The sequence below is a fragment of the Lolium rigidum genome, chromosome 7 (genome assembly GCF_022539505.1).
Source record: "Lolium rigidum isolate FL_2022 chromosome 7, APGP_CSIRO_Lrig_0.1, whole genome shotgun sequence".
Lineage (NCBI taxonomy): Eukaryota > Viridiplantae > Streptophyta > Magnoliopsida > Poales > Poaceae > Lolium > Lolium rigidum.
Window position 1 is genome coordinate 247783738 of NC_061514.1, and position 15432 is coordinate 247799169.

The following is a 15432-nucleotide window of genomic DNA, read 5'->3' on the forward strand; positions in this document are numbered from 1 at the left end:
AAAACTAAGATAAGGAGAGGTTGCTACAGTAGTAAACAACTTCCAAGACACAAATATAAAACAAAGTAATGTAGCAAAATAACACATGGGTTATCTCCCAAGAAGTTCTTTCTTTATAGCCGTTAAGATGGGCTCAGCGAGCTTTAATGATGCACTCGCAAGAAATAGTATTTGAAGCAAAAGAGAGCATCAAGAGGCAAATTCAAAACACATTTAAGTCTAACATGCTTCCTATGCATAGGAATCTTGTAAATAAACAAGTTCATGAAGAGCAAAGTGACAAGCATAGGAAGATAAAACAAGTGTAGCTTCAAAAATTTCAGCACATAGAGAGGTGTTTTAGTAACATAAAAATTTCTACAACCATATTTTCCTCTCTCATAATAACTTTCAGTAGCATCATGAGCAAACTCAACAATATAACTATCACATAAAGCATTCTTATCATGAGTCTCATGCATAAAATTATTACTCTCCACATAGGCATAATCAATTTTATTAGTTGTAGTGGGAGCAAATTCAACAAAGTAGCTATCATTATTATTCTCATCAAGTGTAGGAGGCATAGTATAATCACAATAAAATTTACTCTCCATAGTAGGTTGTACCAAAAGACCACTATTATAATCAACATAAGTAGGAGGCAAAGTATCATCAAAGAAAATTTTCTCCTCAATGCTTGGGGGACTAAAAAGATCATGAAAACCAGCTTCCCCAAGCTTAGAACTTTCTATATTATTGTCAACAATGGTGTTCAAAGTGTTCATACTAATATTACTACCAGCATGCAAAGAAGATTTCATAGGTTTTTTAATTTTCGCATCAAACAATCCATGTTTTAAATCAGGAAATAGAATAAGAAGCTCATTGTTGTCCATTATGCCAAACTAGTGAAAATAAAAACAAGAAACAAAAAGATGCAATTGCAGGATCTAAAGGAAATAGCTTCGAGCACAAACACAATGGCGCCAGAAAAGTACTTTACCTGAGACCGGAGTATGAGTGCCTTTTACCTTTCCTCCCCGGCAACGGCGCCAGAAAAGTGCTTGATGTCTACGGGAGCTTCTATTCTTGTAGACAGTGTTGGGCCTCCAAGAGCAGAGGTTTGTAGAACAGCAGCAAGTTTCCCTTAAGTGGATCACCCAAGGTTTATCGATCTCGGGGAGGAAGAGGTCAAAGATATCCCTCTCATGCAACCCCGCAACCACAAAGCAAGAAGTCTCTTGTGTCCCCAACACACCTAATAGGTGCACTAGTTCGGCGAAGAGATAGTGAAATACGAGTGGTATGAATAAGTAGTAGCAACGGCACCGGAAAAGTGCTTTGCCCGGGACAAGTAAACAAGCGGTAGTAACGCAGCGAGTAGTAACACAAGTAAAACAAGTAAACAAGCAGCGATAGCGATATTTAGGAACAAGGCCTAGGGAATAGACTTTCACTAGTGGACACTCTCAACATTGATCACATAACAGAACAGATAAATGCATACTCTACACTCTTGTTGGATGATGAACATATTGCGTAGGATTACACGAACCCTCAATGCCGGAGTTAACAAGCTCCACAATAATGCTCATATTTTAGTAACCTTTAGTGTAAGATAGATCAAAAGACTAAACCAAGTACTAGCATAGCATGCACACTGTCACCTTCATGCATATGTAGGAGGAATAGATCACATCAATATTATCATAGCAATAGTTAACTTCGCAATCTACAAGAGATCATGATCATAGCATAAACCAAGTACTAACACGGTGCACACACTGTCACCTTTGCACACGTGCAGGAGGAATAAAACTACTTTAATAACATTGCTAGAGTAGCACATAGATAAATTGTGATACAAACACATTGCAATCATAAAGAGATATAAATAAGCACCTCACTATGCCATTCAACGAGTGAATAAGTATTCTGTGAAATATAGCCTAAGAGACCCACACGGTGCACACACCGTCACCTTTACACACGTGGGACAAGGAGTCTCCGGAGATCACATAAGTAAAATTCACTTGACTAGCATAATGACATCTAGATTACAAGCATCATCATATGAATCTCAATCATGTAAGGCAGCTCATGAGATTATTGTATTGAAGCACATAGGAGAGAGATGAACCACATAGCTACCGGTACAGCCCCGAGCCTCGATGGAGAACTACTCCCTCCTCATGGGAGCAGCAGCGGTGATGAAGATGGCGGTGGAGATGGCAGCGGTGTCGATGGAGAAGCCTTCCGGGGCACTTCCCCGCTCCGGCAGGGTGCCGGAACAGAGACTCATGTCCCCCAGATCTTGGCTTCGCGATGGCGGCGGCTCTGGAAGGTTTTCCGTATCGTGGTTTTTCGCCTCAGGGGTTTCGCGATGGAGGCTTTATATAGGCGAAGAGGCGGCGCAGGAGGGTCGAAGGGGTGGCCACACCATATGGCGGCGCGGCCAGGGCCTGGGCCGCGCCGCCCTATGGTCCGGGGCCCGGTGCCCCCCTCCGGTCCTTCCCGGGTGTTCCGGATGCTTCCGGTGAAAATAGGAACCCGGGTCTTCGTTTCGTCCAATTCCGAGAATATTTCGTTACTAGGATTTCTGAAACCAAAAACAGCGAGAAAACGAGAACCGGCACTTCGGCATCTTGTTAATAGGTTAGTTCCAGAAAATGCACGAATATGACATAAAGTGTGCATAAAACATGTAGGTATCATCAATAATATGGCATAGAACATAAGAAATTATCGATACGTCGGAGACGTATCAACATCGGGGACCCATGAGCCAGCAGCGTCGTCAACGTTTTAAAGATGGCAGAGGATCGAAAGAAAAAATAAACCAAAAATCAGTTGGTAAAAAAATAAAAAAAATAAACATTTATCGTTCTGAGTGGATGACATGCGGGACCCATGAGGCAGCAGCATCCTCAACGATTCCAAGGCGTCAGGGGATCAAAAGAAAAAAAAGGAAATATCCAGAAATTAATTAGGGGTTCAAAATAAATCCATCAAAGGAAAGTTTTATTGTTCATAGAGGATGACATGTGGGACCAACCTGCCAACAGCGTTCTCATCGTTTCAAAGGGGCGAGGAGATCAAAAGAAAAAGGCAAGTAGCCAGAAATTAGGGGTAAAAAATAACTCCAAGAAAGGAAAATTTTATTGTTCGTAGAGGATGACATGCGGGACCCATGAGCCAGCAGCTTACTTAAAGTTTCAAAGGCGGCATGAGATCGAAAAAAAAAAGGCAAGTGACAGAATATCAGGAGCCAAAGATAACCCAAGAAAAGAAACTTTATTTACATAGAGGATGACATGCGGGTCCCATTTTGCAGTAGCGGTCCCAACGTTTCAAATGCGGCTTGAGATCAAAAGAAAAAGAAAGTAGCCAGAAATTAGGGGTAAAAAAAAATCCAAGAAAATAAAGTTGATGGACATAGAGGATGACATGCGGGTCCCATGAGCTAGCAGGTTCCTCAACGTTTCAAACGTGGCATGAGATCGAAAGAAAAAGGCAAGTGACCAAATATGAGGAGCCAAAAATAATTCAAGAAAAGAAAGTTTTATAGTACATAGAGGATGACATGCGGGTCCCATGAGGCAGCAGGTTCCTCAACGTTTCAAACGTGGCATGAGATCGAAAGAAAAAGGCAAGTGCCCAAATATCAGGAGCCAAAAATAATTGAAGAAAAGAAACTTGATTGTACATAGAGGATGACATGCGGGTCCCATTTAGCAGCAGCGGTCTCACCGTTTGAGAGGCGGCGCGGGATCGAAAGAAAAAGGCAAGTGACCAAATATCAGGAGCCAAAAATAATCCAAGAAAAGAAATTTTATTGTACATAGAGGATGACATGCGGGTCCCATTTTGCAGCAGCGGTCTCAACATTTCCAAGGCGGCCAGAAATCAGGGAGTGAAAAAAATCCAAGAAGAAAGATTTCAATTGGGCGGCATCTGGACATGTGGGCCTTCGAACTATCCTGCTTGGCCTTTTGACTCGTACAATTTCAGCCCACTCCAAAACAGGAAAGTTCCGAATTTTCTAAAAAAACGGGAAAGTCCTATGCTTCGCAAAGACAAAAAAACAAGGAGATTCAACATATAAGTTTGTTTATGTAAAAATAAAGATTTAATTATCCGTTTGAAATAGCTCGGAGCGCAATACATTGTTTATTGTCCGCAAAATAATCAAGATATCATATGTTTCTTGTACGGGGAGGCCGACATCGGGGACCCATGAGCCGGCAGCGTCGTCAACGTTTTAAAGGCGGCAGGGGATGGAAAGAAAAAATAAACCAAAAATCTGTTGGTAAAAAATCCAAGAAAAGAAACATTTTCGTTACGAGAGGATGACATGCGGGACCCATGAGGCAGCAGCATCCTCAGCGTTTATTGTTCATAGAGGTTGACATGTGGGACCCGTGAGCCGGCAGCGTCCTCAACGTTTTAAAGGCTGCAGGTGATCGAAAGAAAAAATAAGCCAAAAATCGTTTGGTCAACAAAATCCAAGAAAATAAACATTTACCGTTATGAGAGGATGACATGTGGGACCCATGAGGCAGCAGCATCCTCAACGATTCCAAGGCGGCAGGGACCAAAAATTAATTAGGGGTTCAAAATAAATCCATCAAAGGAAACTTTTATTGTTCATAGAGGATGACATGTGGAACCGACCTGCCAACAGCGTCCTCATCGTTTCAGAGGGGCAGGAGATCAAAAGAAAAAGGCAAATAGCCAGAAATTAGGGGTAAAAAATAACTCCAAGAAAGGAAACTTTTATTGTTCGTAGAGGATGACATGCGGGACCCATGAGCCAGCAGCTTACTCAACGTTTCAAAGGCGGGATGAGATCGAAAGAAAAAGGCAAGTGACAAAATATCAGGAGCCAAAGATAATCCAAGAAAAGAAACTTTATTGTACGTAGAGGATGACATGCGGGTCCCATTTAGCAGCAGCGGTCTCAACGTTTCAAATGCGGCTTGAGATCAAAAGAAAAAGAAAGTTGATTGTACATAGAGGATGACATGCGGGTCCCATGAGTCAGCGGCTTACCCAACGTTTCCAAGGCGGCAGGGGATCAAAAGAAAAAGGAAATAGCCAAAAATCAGAGGGTGAAAAAAAATAAAGAAAATAAACTTTTATAGCACATAGAGGATGACTTGCGGGTCCCATGAGCCAGCAGGTTCCTCATCGTTTCAAACGTGGCATGAGATCGAAAGAAAAAGGCAAGTGACCAAATATGAGGAGCCAAAAATAATTCAAGAAAAGAAAGTTTTATAGTACATAGAGGATGACATGCGGGTCCCATTTAGCGGCAGCGGTATCACCGTTTGAGAGGCGGCAGGGGATCGAAAGAAAAAGGCAAGTGAAAAAATATGAGCAGCCAAAAATAATTCGGGAAAAGAAAGTTTTATAGTACATAGAGGATGACATGCGGGTCCGATTTAGCAGCGAGCGGTATCACCGTTTGAGAGGCGGCGGGGATCAAAAGAAAAAAGAAATTGCCAAAAATCAGAGGGTGAAAAAAAACCAAGAAAATAAACTTGTATAGTACATAGAGGATGACATGCGGGTCCCATGAGCCTGCAGGTTCCTCAACGTTTCAAACGTGGCATGAGATTGAAAGAAAAAGGTAAGTGACCAAATATGAGGTGCCAAAAATAATTCAAGAAAAGAAAGTTTTATAGTACATAGAGGATGACATGCGGGTCCCAGTTAGCAGCAGCGGTATCACCGTTTGAGAGGCGGAAGGGGATCGAAAGAAAAAGGCAAGTGACCAAATTTGAGGTGCCAAAAAAAACTCCAAGAAAAGAAAGTTTTATAGTACATAGAGGATGACATGCGGGTCCCATTTAGCAGCAGCGGTATCACCGTTTGAGAGGCGGCAGGGGATCGAAAGAAAAAGGTAAGTGACCAAATATGAGGTGCCAAAAATAATTCAAGAAAAGAAAGTTTTATAGTGCATAGAGGATGACATGCGGGTCCCGATTAGCGACAGCGGTATCACCGTTTGAGAGGCGGCGAGGGATCGAAAGAAAAAGGCAAGTGACCAAATATGAGGTGCCAAAAAAACTCCAAGAAAAGAAAGTTGATTGCACATAGAGGATGACATGCGGGTCCCATTTAGCGGCAGCGGTCTCAACGTTTCCAAGGCGGCAAGGGATCAAAAGAAAAAGGAAGTAGCCAGAAATCAGGGGGTCAAAAAAAATCCAAGAATAGAAAGAATTTTGGTTCATAGAGGATGACATGCGGGACCCATGATCCTGCATCGTAAACGGCTCGATCGGAGAACGTTGAACGAGATGGCGCGATCGAGAAAAAAAACAATGCCAGAGAGGCTGCCATCTGGGCCCTACATCCCTCGGCGGTGCGGATTTGCGTTGACTCGGCCGGTGAACCCGAGAATTCGCGATGCACCACGTCCCGGGCCACCATACGCGACGTTTTGGCCGCTTTCGTCGGGCTAGGTGGCCTCAAAAACGAGAAAAAAAAAGTTTTGACATGCACCACGGAGGGACCAAAATCGTCGGCCATGGTACACCAGCAACCACGGTGCGACTTCAACTTCGTCGGCCATGGCAACTTTTCTTGTAGTGAATATCGAATATTGTGGAGCTTGTTAACTCCGGCATTGAGGGTTCGTGTAATCCTACACAATTAGTGGTGTTCATCATCCAACAACAGAGTGTAGAGTGGTTCTATTATGTGATCATTGTTGAGAGTGTCCACTAGTGAAAGCAGGATCCCTAGGCCTTGCTTCCAAGCATCGAAATCTCCGTTTGTTTACTGTTTTGTTGCATGTTTACTCGCTGCCATATTTTATTCAGATTGCTATTACCACTCATACTCATCCATATTACTTGCATCTCACTATCTCTTCGCCGAACTAGTGCACCTATACATCTGACAAGTGTATTAGGTGTGTTGGGGACACAAGAGACTTCTTGTATTGTGATCGCGGGGTTGCTTGAGAGGGATATCTTTGACCTCTTCCTCCCTGAGTTCGATAAACCTTGGGTGATCCACTTAAGGGAAACTTGCTGCTGTTCTACAAACCTCTGCTCTTGGAGGCCCAACACTGTCTACAAGAATAGAAGCACCCGTAGACATCAGGTTGCGGCGCGCCCTTGGTGAGGCAGCGGGGAAACGCGGCGCTCCCGACGTTTCCTGTCCTTGTGGCGGGGTATCTCGAATCCCTCGTTGTCGACGGTGCGCCGGACCCGGTGGATCTCGGAGCGCGGGTCAACGCACTCCTTGGCCGAGACGTGGGCACGGGCGGCGCCGCGGGGTGTGGCGGTCACAGGTGGGACTGTGGTCGGAGGCGGGGGAGGGGGAGGTGGCGGCGTGCACGCGACGTTGTTGTAGGAGCGTCCGCTGGAGGTCTCGCCGTCGCAGCCGGACCACCGCCGCTCGCTTGCCAGGCGGTGACCGCCGGTCGGAGGAGCAGGAGGCGGAGGTGGCTAGGCCTGAGCGCGGAGCGGGGAGGGGGCTGCCGGCGAAGGACGGCGGCGTGTGGTGGTTGGGCTAGAGGAGGCTAGCGTTCCTTTGTGGTATGAAGGGAGTATTTATGTTTTCAGTAGTCTGTATTTTCAGATACACAAGAACATTTTCTTTGAAGTTTGTGAATGTTTAATGTAATATACATACACATTTTACTAATATTTCATATATTTTATATTTTTTATTGCACGGAATATACATACACTTTATTGAAAGCCACGAATATTATATGGTAGACTAGGACAATACCCGCGCGTTGCTGCGAAAATACGCTTGTGCAGCGCTACCATTTGATTGAAAAAAGCTCTAATCTCCTCGCCTTACCGTGACATCAATGCCCACATCAATGTGGTGCATGTTTAGCGCTAGCTTAGTGTTTCTTTATGGTAAATTTCCACACTATCTAAAAAGTTTCAAAAACAATCCGACACGGGTAACCTTAGCCTTGCCAATAAAAAGACACAACACAACTATAAACATGCACATGATAATAATTTGCATCGCCTGCTATTGCAAAAGTGAGCTAGAATTGTCTTGATTTGTGCTGTGTGGGTCCTTGAAAAGGTTGTTGAATATACTTCCACAACCGTGATCGTGTACTTCCCGGTTGTTTTTATCTGCGAGTTAGAGTAGATGCCAGACCCAAAAAACTGTAATGGTGCAGAATAAACCAACGCCAAGAAACCTATTTTAGGATCTAGGTTAGCTTAGCTCTCTCCTATTACTCTTCGTTCATTAGCTCTGAGACCTTGTACTATCGCACGCAATTACCGCACGTCGTACTTCTCCGGACTCCTAGCGCCCATCGCAATCGCAACTTGAGCTCCTTCGCTGGTTCGCTTCGCACACCGCAAGCCTCTCGGTCCTACTCTTTTCCTCGTGACCGCGCCAGTTCTTGGTCCACCACCGCGGTTTATCATAAACTAGTGGTTGGGGCGCCCCATGGGGCGCCTCCTCACTGGTCCTCTGTGCCCCAATCTAATCGATAGGTAGGCTTCCAATGTAAATGCCCAGTTCATCGAATACAACAAACCATAAGGAATGGACCATAACATAAGAAAAACAAAATGCAAAGTCATTTCCACTCATTTGCCATTCCGTTTTCTCAGAAACAAGATGTTCAGAAAAATCCGCTGGCAACGCTTTCACAAGATAACATACACAATACCCAGTACTGAAATGGAGAAATGCCAAAAAGAAAAACAATAAAATAAACACACATATACCAAAAGATCAAATTGTCACACGGCTCTGACATATTCAAGTAGCCATGAGAAGTAATAGACCAGGAACTAATGGCTATACATTTGTTCAAGGACATCATGACTGCAACTACGCCTATGTCTCCCCTCATCCATTCCAATAATTGTATAGACAGTCCTGCAAATAAAAATGTTAAAGGAGACCAAAATGTTTATTTTATGCCTTAATCCCTTAGAAAGAGTAAAATTGCATGTTAATATTCCCGTCATTATATTAAGCTGACAATAGACAAATTGACAAACTAATTTGGCCACAAATCAAGAATACGAATATTCAAAACTATATAATTCAAATTTACTATAGTATATGAAATCATGGCACGTTGTAATAATATTTGATTGGAGCGGAAATATAAATTTTTAATTCTTATACACATTGTTTTTGCAGTTTTACTAAGCAATTTGTAGGCATGAACAAGATTGTAGCAGGTTATGCATGCGTTAACAGAATAAAAACTTGAGTTATGACTTACATTATGCAGATGAACTTCCATGGAGCTATGTTTCCTCAATTCTTCCAAAAAAAAAAACTACACAATGATCAGAAAAACACTTAGATCACTCCAATAGGAAAATAGTGATAGTACCAGGAAACATAATAGCAACAGAGAGATAAGGTTTCTTTACCTCAATCATATGCATCGAGCACCAACCTTCATTCTCTCCATCATGTCCCTGTCTTGATACTCTTCTCATGATGAGATCCATCTCAATCGTCCTTTTTGCCATCGAAATAAGTAATATCAGCACATACATGTGTCCTGGTTGTTTAGAGTATTTCAAGAGATAACAATTTAGAAGGGTAGACGACTGCCATAAAGGATTATTTTGTCAAGGTGTTACATGCAACATAACTTAAGCCTCCCTCTTGACTGAATCTAGGCATAAAGGATTATTGTTAGGCTCCAACTAAACAAATGATAGACTACATAAGGTTGATAAAAACCATATCAAATGTGAAGGCAATAACAAATAACTGGACATGAACTGATTTACAATCTCTATATGAGAAAGAAAAGAGAATTTCAATAAAGAGAAGATATGTAAAGATAACATGTACAAAATGGAAACAAAAAACCATAACTGGTAACACATAAAAATGACATTGCAGCTATGTATCTTATTGATAGTGCTAGCACGGTATGGATCAGTACAATAACAAAAAGCTCTATGTGGAAAATAAAAATAATGAAGACGAAAAACAAAAGGGACTAACCAAAAAAATAAAAAAAATATGCAAATGTAATTAGACAACTGATAAATACAGGGAATCCTATAGTATGCGAGAAAAGAACACCACATAGACGGAACACAACAATATAATATATAAAGGCAATTTAATATTGCTATCAATCATTTAAGGGATAATAATTCTGTACAGGCCATGTTTCCTTACAAATATGGTTTATTTATTTATTTTATTCAATTGAAATAGATGAGCGGAAATGATCCACAAAAATATTCATATCAATTAATCTTTGGACATAATGAAGGTTACATCAAACAACTTGTACGTAGGTACCTTCAAAGACTGCTAAAAAATATCAACTTGCTATTAATCTATACGAAATTACCAATATGCATGTAAAAAAGCAAGCAAAATTGAATTTACCTTGTAATAAACTATTTATACACCTTCCTTTGCCAGTTTTCCCGAGCATAATCTCTAGATTGTAGATGTGTTTCAACAAACACAACTCACCTACCTGCAGATTTAGGAGAAAAATAAATGTGAATTACTATCTATCACTCGAAATGGAAGGAAAAAACGAAAGATTCGTTTAGTTATACTGCATTACATCTATCAAGGCTGACAATAAGCTATTTTATATCCATTACGACTAAATGATCAGAGCAAAATAATTATTAATATATTTGTATTCTTCAGCCACATAAACGAGGCAGTTGTTCCATACCATGCCACTTCATTTGTCCACACATATCATCTGCATTGAAACTGAAACAGAAAAGGGGTATATTCATAACAGTAGCAATAGACAAAGATAGTTTAAAGTAAAAACATATTGATTGACATCCCAATTGCCTAGTACAAAACAAGGATCTAACCTGCCATCTCTAAGAAAGCGATAAAGCCTCTTAGAATTGTCAGATGTGTTAGTCGACATGCAAACATGGCCCAACTTAGAAACACCCAAAATCTGTCCCAAGGCATCTGTAGCCAAAATAAAAAGTATCAGATTGCACCCAGGCAAGCAAATGGATCTGCACTACATTTCTCCTTAAGGATAGTAGTAACCACAACATCCTATTAAGAGGATCATAAACAGGAAACAATCGAATAAAGGGTCCAAATAATAAATCTACAAAGATACCACACTATATAAGCAGAAAAGGGGCAAATGGCAATTGCTTGGAAAGATAGAAAATAGCCACGCAAGAATAACACAATAATGTTCAGGATACCATTATGTAGTTCAATCGCAATAGAAAAAAAAGTCACCCAATCTCCATTTTGCTCGAAATGTGGTGTCTTATAATACATTCACGTGTGAAGGATTTGTGTCTAGCTAGGACAAATTAATACTTTGAAAAGGCCATCAGAGGAACAAAACCAGATCAATTAAGTTTCTTAACTCTACATTATGTGCAGATTGCATAGCAGGCATTAAAATATCGACATTGCTGAAGGGGAAATTGTATTGCTTATAATGCCAAAAAAAAAAATCTTCGCTAGTAACTTCCATTAACCACAGTTAGCTAACATAAATGACTGCTTCTTGCAGGGTGAAGCCAAATGGCAGATCTTGGTACTATGAATTATCAGCAACTATACTATAAATTATAGTGGCAACCGGTCTGTACTACAGAACATATCATGAGTTTTTTTGCACTATTGATTTATTTCTGTTATAATAAAATGTCAAACATTGTCACAGGACAAAGAAGCCTAAGCCGTAGCCTGTACTCATCACAAACGAAGTTGAGAGCATGTCTGCTGGTGATAGCGGTGGAGCTTCTGATCTTATTGCTTGCATAAAGATATCATATAGTTTCATTTATAAAAACAGAAGAGTATTTTAAATTTCTTATTGTTGCTCAACTTCATGAAACTAACAAAGTAGCAGGTTATTTCATGCCGGCTATATAACAATAGAAAGTAATCACCTTTGGACTTGATCTAATGAAGAGAAGGAAACACATTGGCCTGCAACATTTTGAGCTCTTGAGGTTGTTGCTGAATCAAATCACAAAACATCAAATCTTGAGTATATGTATGATCACAGAATATATATATTGGTTAAAAAGTAGGCCAAATATCCAATTTATTTTGACATCTCTGTTTATCCAGTGTACTAACCCACAAACAAAAAGGATTATCAGAGAGGGGAATGACCTGGATGTCCTGTTCCTGACCTCCCGCGAGCCAAGGTGGGCGATTACCGATTACCATGTAAATCCTCTCAACCATCTATGGAAAATAACATCATCAGTTAGCTAACATTCCATAGCTAATGAGGAAAAAATGGAAAGAAAGAAAATGGGAGCAGAAATCTACCTTATTTATCACAGGTTGGAGCTGCAGCAGCCCGACCAAGTTGGCTGGAGCAAACCGCCGAAACAGTGGATCGAACAACTTTCTCCTGGCCGGTCGTTGTCTGTGTTCGGTTCGGTCGCGTCCTTCCTCCATGTTCAAGAACAAGCTGTGAGAGGGGAAGCTCAGGGAGAGATCACGGGTGGGAGGAGATGGACGGCGTCGGCCGATTCCCGGTCACCGGCAGCGCCGGATGAGACGACCAAGAGCGGGCGGCGCTAGGGTTTGAGAAGCTGGAGAGAGGGAGAGGAGAGAGCGCCTACCTGTCCGGCCGTTTCCGCCATGGATGTCAAGCTATCGCTATCTCCAGAGGTCCTTCCGCCAGCAACCATGGCCGGCACAGCACCTCCCGCCTCAGATCGCCGCCGCCCCTAGGGTTTCATCACGAGGAGCATGGTTGTGTCTTGGAGAGAGGCCGATCCACGGGTGGATATGCAGGAGAGCAACCCCGACGGGACGAAGAGTGGAGTGGAGAGGCTTGGTGAGATTGCGGGGAAAAGAAGGGCGTGGGGGGAGTCGCCGCCAGCAGAGGGGTAGGGTTCGGGAAGGCGCCGATATATTCTAGTATCGATTAACCAACCGACGCCAGCGCCCATTGGACGCGCAACAGGTGACTATCTCACATAGGGCAAACCTACACGCACTTGCTTGTTCTCAATTTCTTACACTAGATGACCCGGTGCGCCCCGGCGCACAGACAAAAGCAATACAAAAGTGTAATCATAAATTGTAATCGCTTAAAAAGGAGTGTTATTTTCTTGAGAAGTACATACAAAGAGCAAAGAATAAATGACTACGTGCAAATAATTTATGTCTCCGACCAAATGGAAAAGCGAGGAAAACAATACTAAAGTTTCAATATAAGAATGGCAATAACAACAATTCTCGTATGGAACTTTAGCTAATGTTGAACGGCAATGCCAAAGCGAGATAGTATTGTAACTCTAAGTTTTAGTCGGTTAAGAAGTAATGTTATTTTCCTAAAAAGTACAAAGTAGCTTTATATTTGTGGCGCTCTTCTGCTTCCGCTCAACCGGCACTTGCTCTCTCCATGGTGTCCAAATCGAATTAGAGCATAGTATAGGCATGCAGTCTACTTCATCATTGCAAGAAATGCATAAAAAATCTACCACTCAGGATCCAAAGCACTAAATGTATTTCTGAAAAATAGAGTATGCGCAAATCTTCAGATCCAGTAGTCATATAGTAATTTTAACATCTAAATGGCAGCAATAGTTGCAGACAATATCATGCAATGTACTTGGTATTCAGTACAAATCTAATACTCTGAAAGCTGGAGGTGAAATGAAAAAATGAAGCCATGAGATTGTTATATAAAATCCTCAATGCTGAATTTATGCATGGAATTGAACAATTTGAAAGCCTGAAACCTGAATCTTTGTATAAAAGAGTCTCAGCTGATTATGTGTGAAACCTGAAACATTGTATAAAAGACTCTAAGCAGAATACCATTAGTGGCGCTAAGGGAAAAAAGGAGAGCAAGGAGGCCACCATTTAGGTGAAAATAGATAAATCAACCTTCTCTGGTGAAAAGATAATTTGTTTGCAAAAAAAAATTTCACTAAGAATTTAAGATAGTAATAGTTAGAAGAGGAGCGGGATCAGCGCAGAAATGTCATGACATTTCAACAGAAGATTTTCCAATTGGAAGTCCCTGCAATGGCGCAAGCAGGCCAAGAACTGGAAGCAAAGCGGGTTATTGAGAAATCTTTTCTATTATGTACCTTCTCCTTCTCTACACCTTTTTTTTTTGCCTCGCCGCCCATAAAGACCTATAGACGCATACCTCGGCCCAGGTGTTCATTTATAATGTTTCAAGAGATTTTGCAGTACTTTGACAGCACTCCAACCCACCTAATTTGTGTTGTGAAGTAAAGCAAGGTAAGTCGCTTCTTAGGATTATACACAATAGCATGCGATGCAATGGAATAGATTCCAGTTGATTGAAAGAAAATATATAAGGATTTTAGATCACCTTCAGAAGAGCACGATGGTGTGCCGTGGCTTTGTTCTTCTGCGTCTCCGAGACCTGTCAAGTAATACTCCGAGACCTGTCAAGTAATAGAGAAGCAAAGAGCATAATGCGCAACATCCTGAAATAGATAAATATGCATTTTGTTAACCATATGAAATGTTCATGCATTTGTTCCATCCTTCAAAAGCAGCCTGACATTGTGCATATATCAGTACCATTCTCAGTTTCTCACCACTTCACAACTATTTAATTATTTTCAAGCATTAGTCCAAAACTAAGACACCAGCTAATCACCAATTCAAACCATATTATTATCTTCTTAAGAAAAAGATGCATGTACTTTTGCTAGCAGCTCCCGGTAAGCAAAGAAGAGAGATTGTCTTTCAAACATATGTAATTTTCAGTGGCAAATGAATATAGTTCCACTCCAGTTATGTAATATGAATACCCTATTCTATAACAACAACAAAAAAGGTAGCTAAATAAGACTATGTACGAAGGGTCAAATCTACGTTCATACAACCAATAAATGTACACATAATAAACAAAAACAGACCACATTATGAAAACTTTCCTCAACAAGATGCTGGGGAAGAGTCACATCTACATGTCCTAATCCTTGCTCCTTCATCTGTCGTGATTCAAATACATCACCAACGTTACTCATCGCATAATACAAAGTATATCTTGTGAAGAGAGACAATCCTAACCTTGCATTCCAAATAGCTATTAACATTGTTCTTTTCTATCCTTTGTCGAGAAGGTAACACCTGCAACAATATAAATATACACATAAAAGAATGGATAAAATGAATAGGGCGTTGAAACATCACAAGCCAAAGGGAATACAGATGGGAACCACACATATTAATTTTCGCCAACAGTCGTTCAGTCATTCACCTATGGGGTACTTAAGAGAAAATTAGACATACGTATTCAATCATACCATTGGCACTTATTTGGAGGGGCATCATATCTGAATAAAACAGTGGCATGTCATCACCTATGACAGCTTAATTTTCCCCAATTATTTCATCCTATCTCCTATTTCTCTCACTATCTGTGGTACTGGTGAGCTTTTGGATCTTGTACTCCATCTTCTTGTCTATCGGGCAAACACATAAGCTCACCACCCACAC

At 41.3% G+C, this 15432-nt stretch overlaps 1 protein-coding gene across 7 annotated transcripts; it reads right to left on the minus strand.

Moving 5' to 3' along the window:
* Window positions 1-8541: 8541 nt before the first annotated feature.
* On the minus strand, window positions 8542-12848 carry LOC124676637. 7 transcript variants are annotated; one of them, XR_006993721.1, is made up of 10 exons: window positions 12561-12848; window positions 12262-12406; window positions 12100-12174; window positions 11871-11940; window positions 10812-10917; window positions 10661-10701; window positions 10357-10450; window positions 9372-9462; window positions 9218-9274; window positions 8542-8862 (listed from the first exon to the last, which is right to left on the minus strand). XR_006993721.1 is itself a non-coding variant. In XM_047212679.1 (5 exons), exons 1-5 carry the CDS (start codon window positions 10661-10663, stop codon window positions 8833-8835), a joined length of 318 nt encoding a protein of 105 aa, XP_047068635.1. In that variant the 5' UTR covers window positions 10664-10805; the 3' UTR covers window positions 8542-8832. The 7 variants fall into 7 exon arrangements, 2 of the variants coding, with proteins under 2 accessions (XP_047068635.1, XP_047068634.1); XR_006993723.1 differs by having other exon boundaries at window positions 9372-9616; XR_006993722.1 differs by having other exon boundaries at window positions 9372-9622.
* Window positions 12849-15432: the final 2584 nt, after the last annotated feature.

What these genes read in the sequence shown, in the direction of transcription:
- LOC124676637 (XM_047212678.1), bottom strand. An exon ending in GCTCGATGCATATGATTGAG is followed by an intron (nt 9,275 to 9,371) that starts GTAAAGAAACCT and finishes ATCATTGTGTAG; the next exon opens with TTTTTTTTTTTGGAAGAATT. An exon ending in TGGAAGTTCATCTGCATAAT is followed by an intron (nt 8,863 to 9,217) that starts GTAAGTCATAAC and finishes TTTTATTTGCAG; the next exon opens with GACTGTCTATACAATTATTG.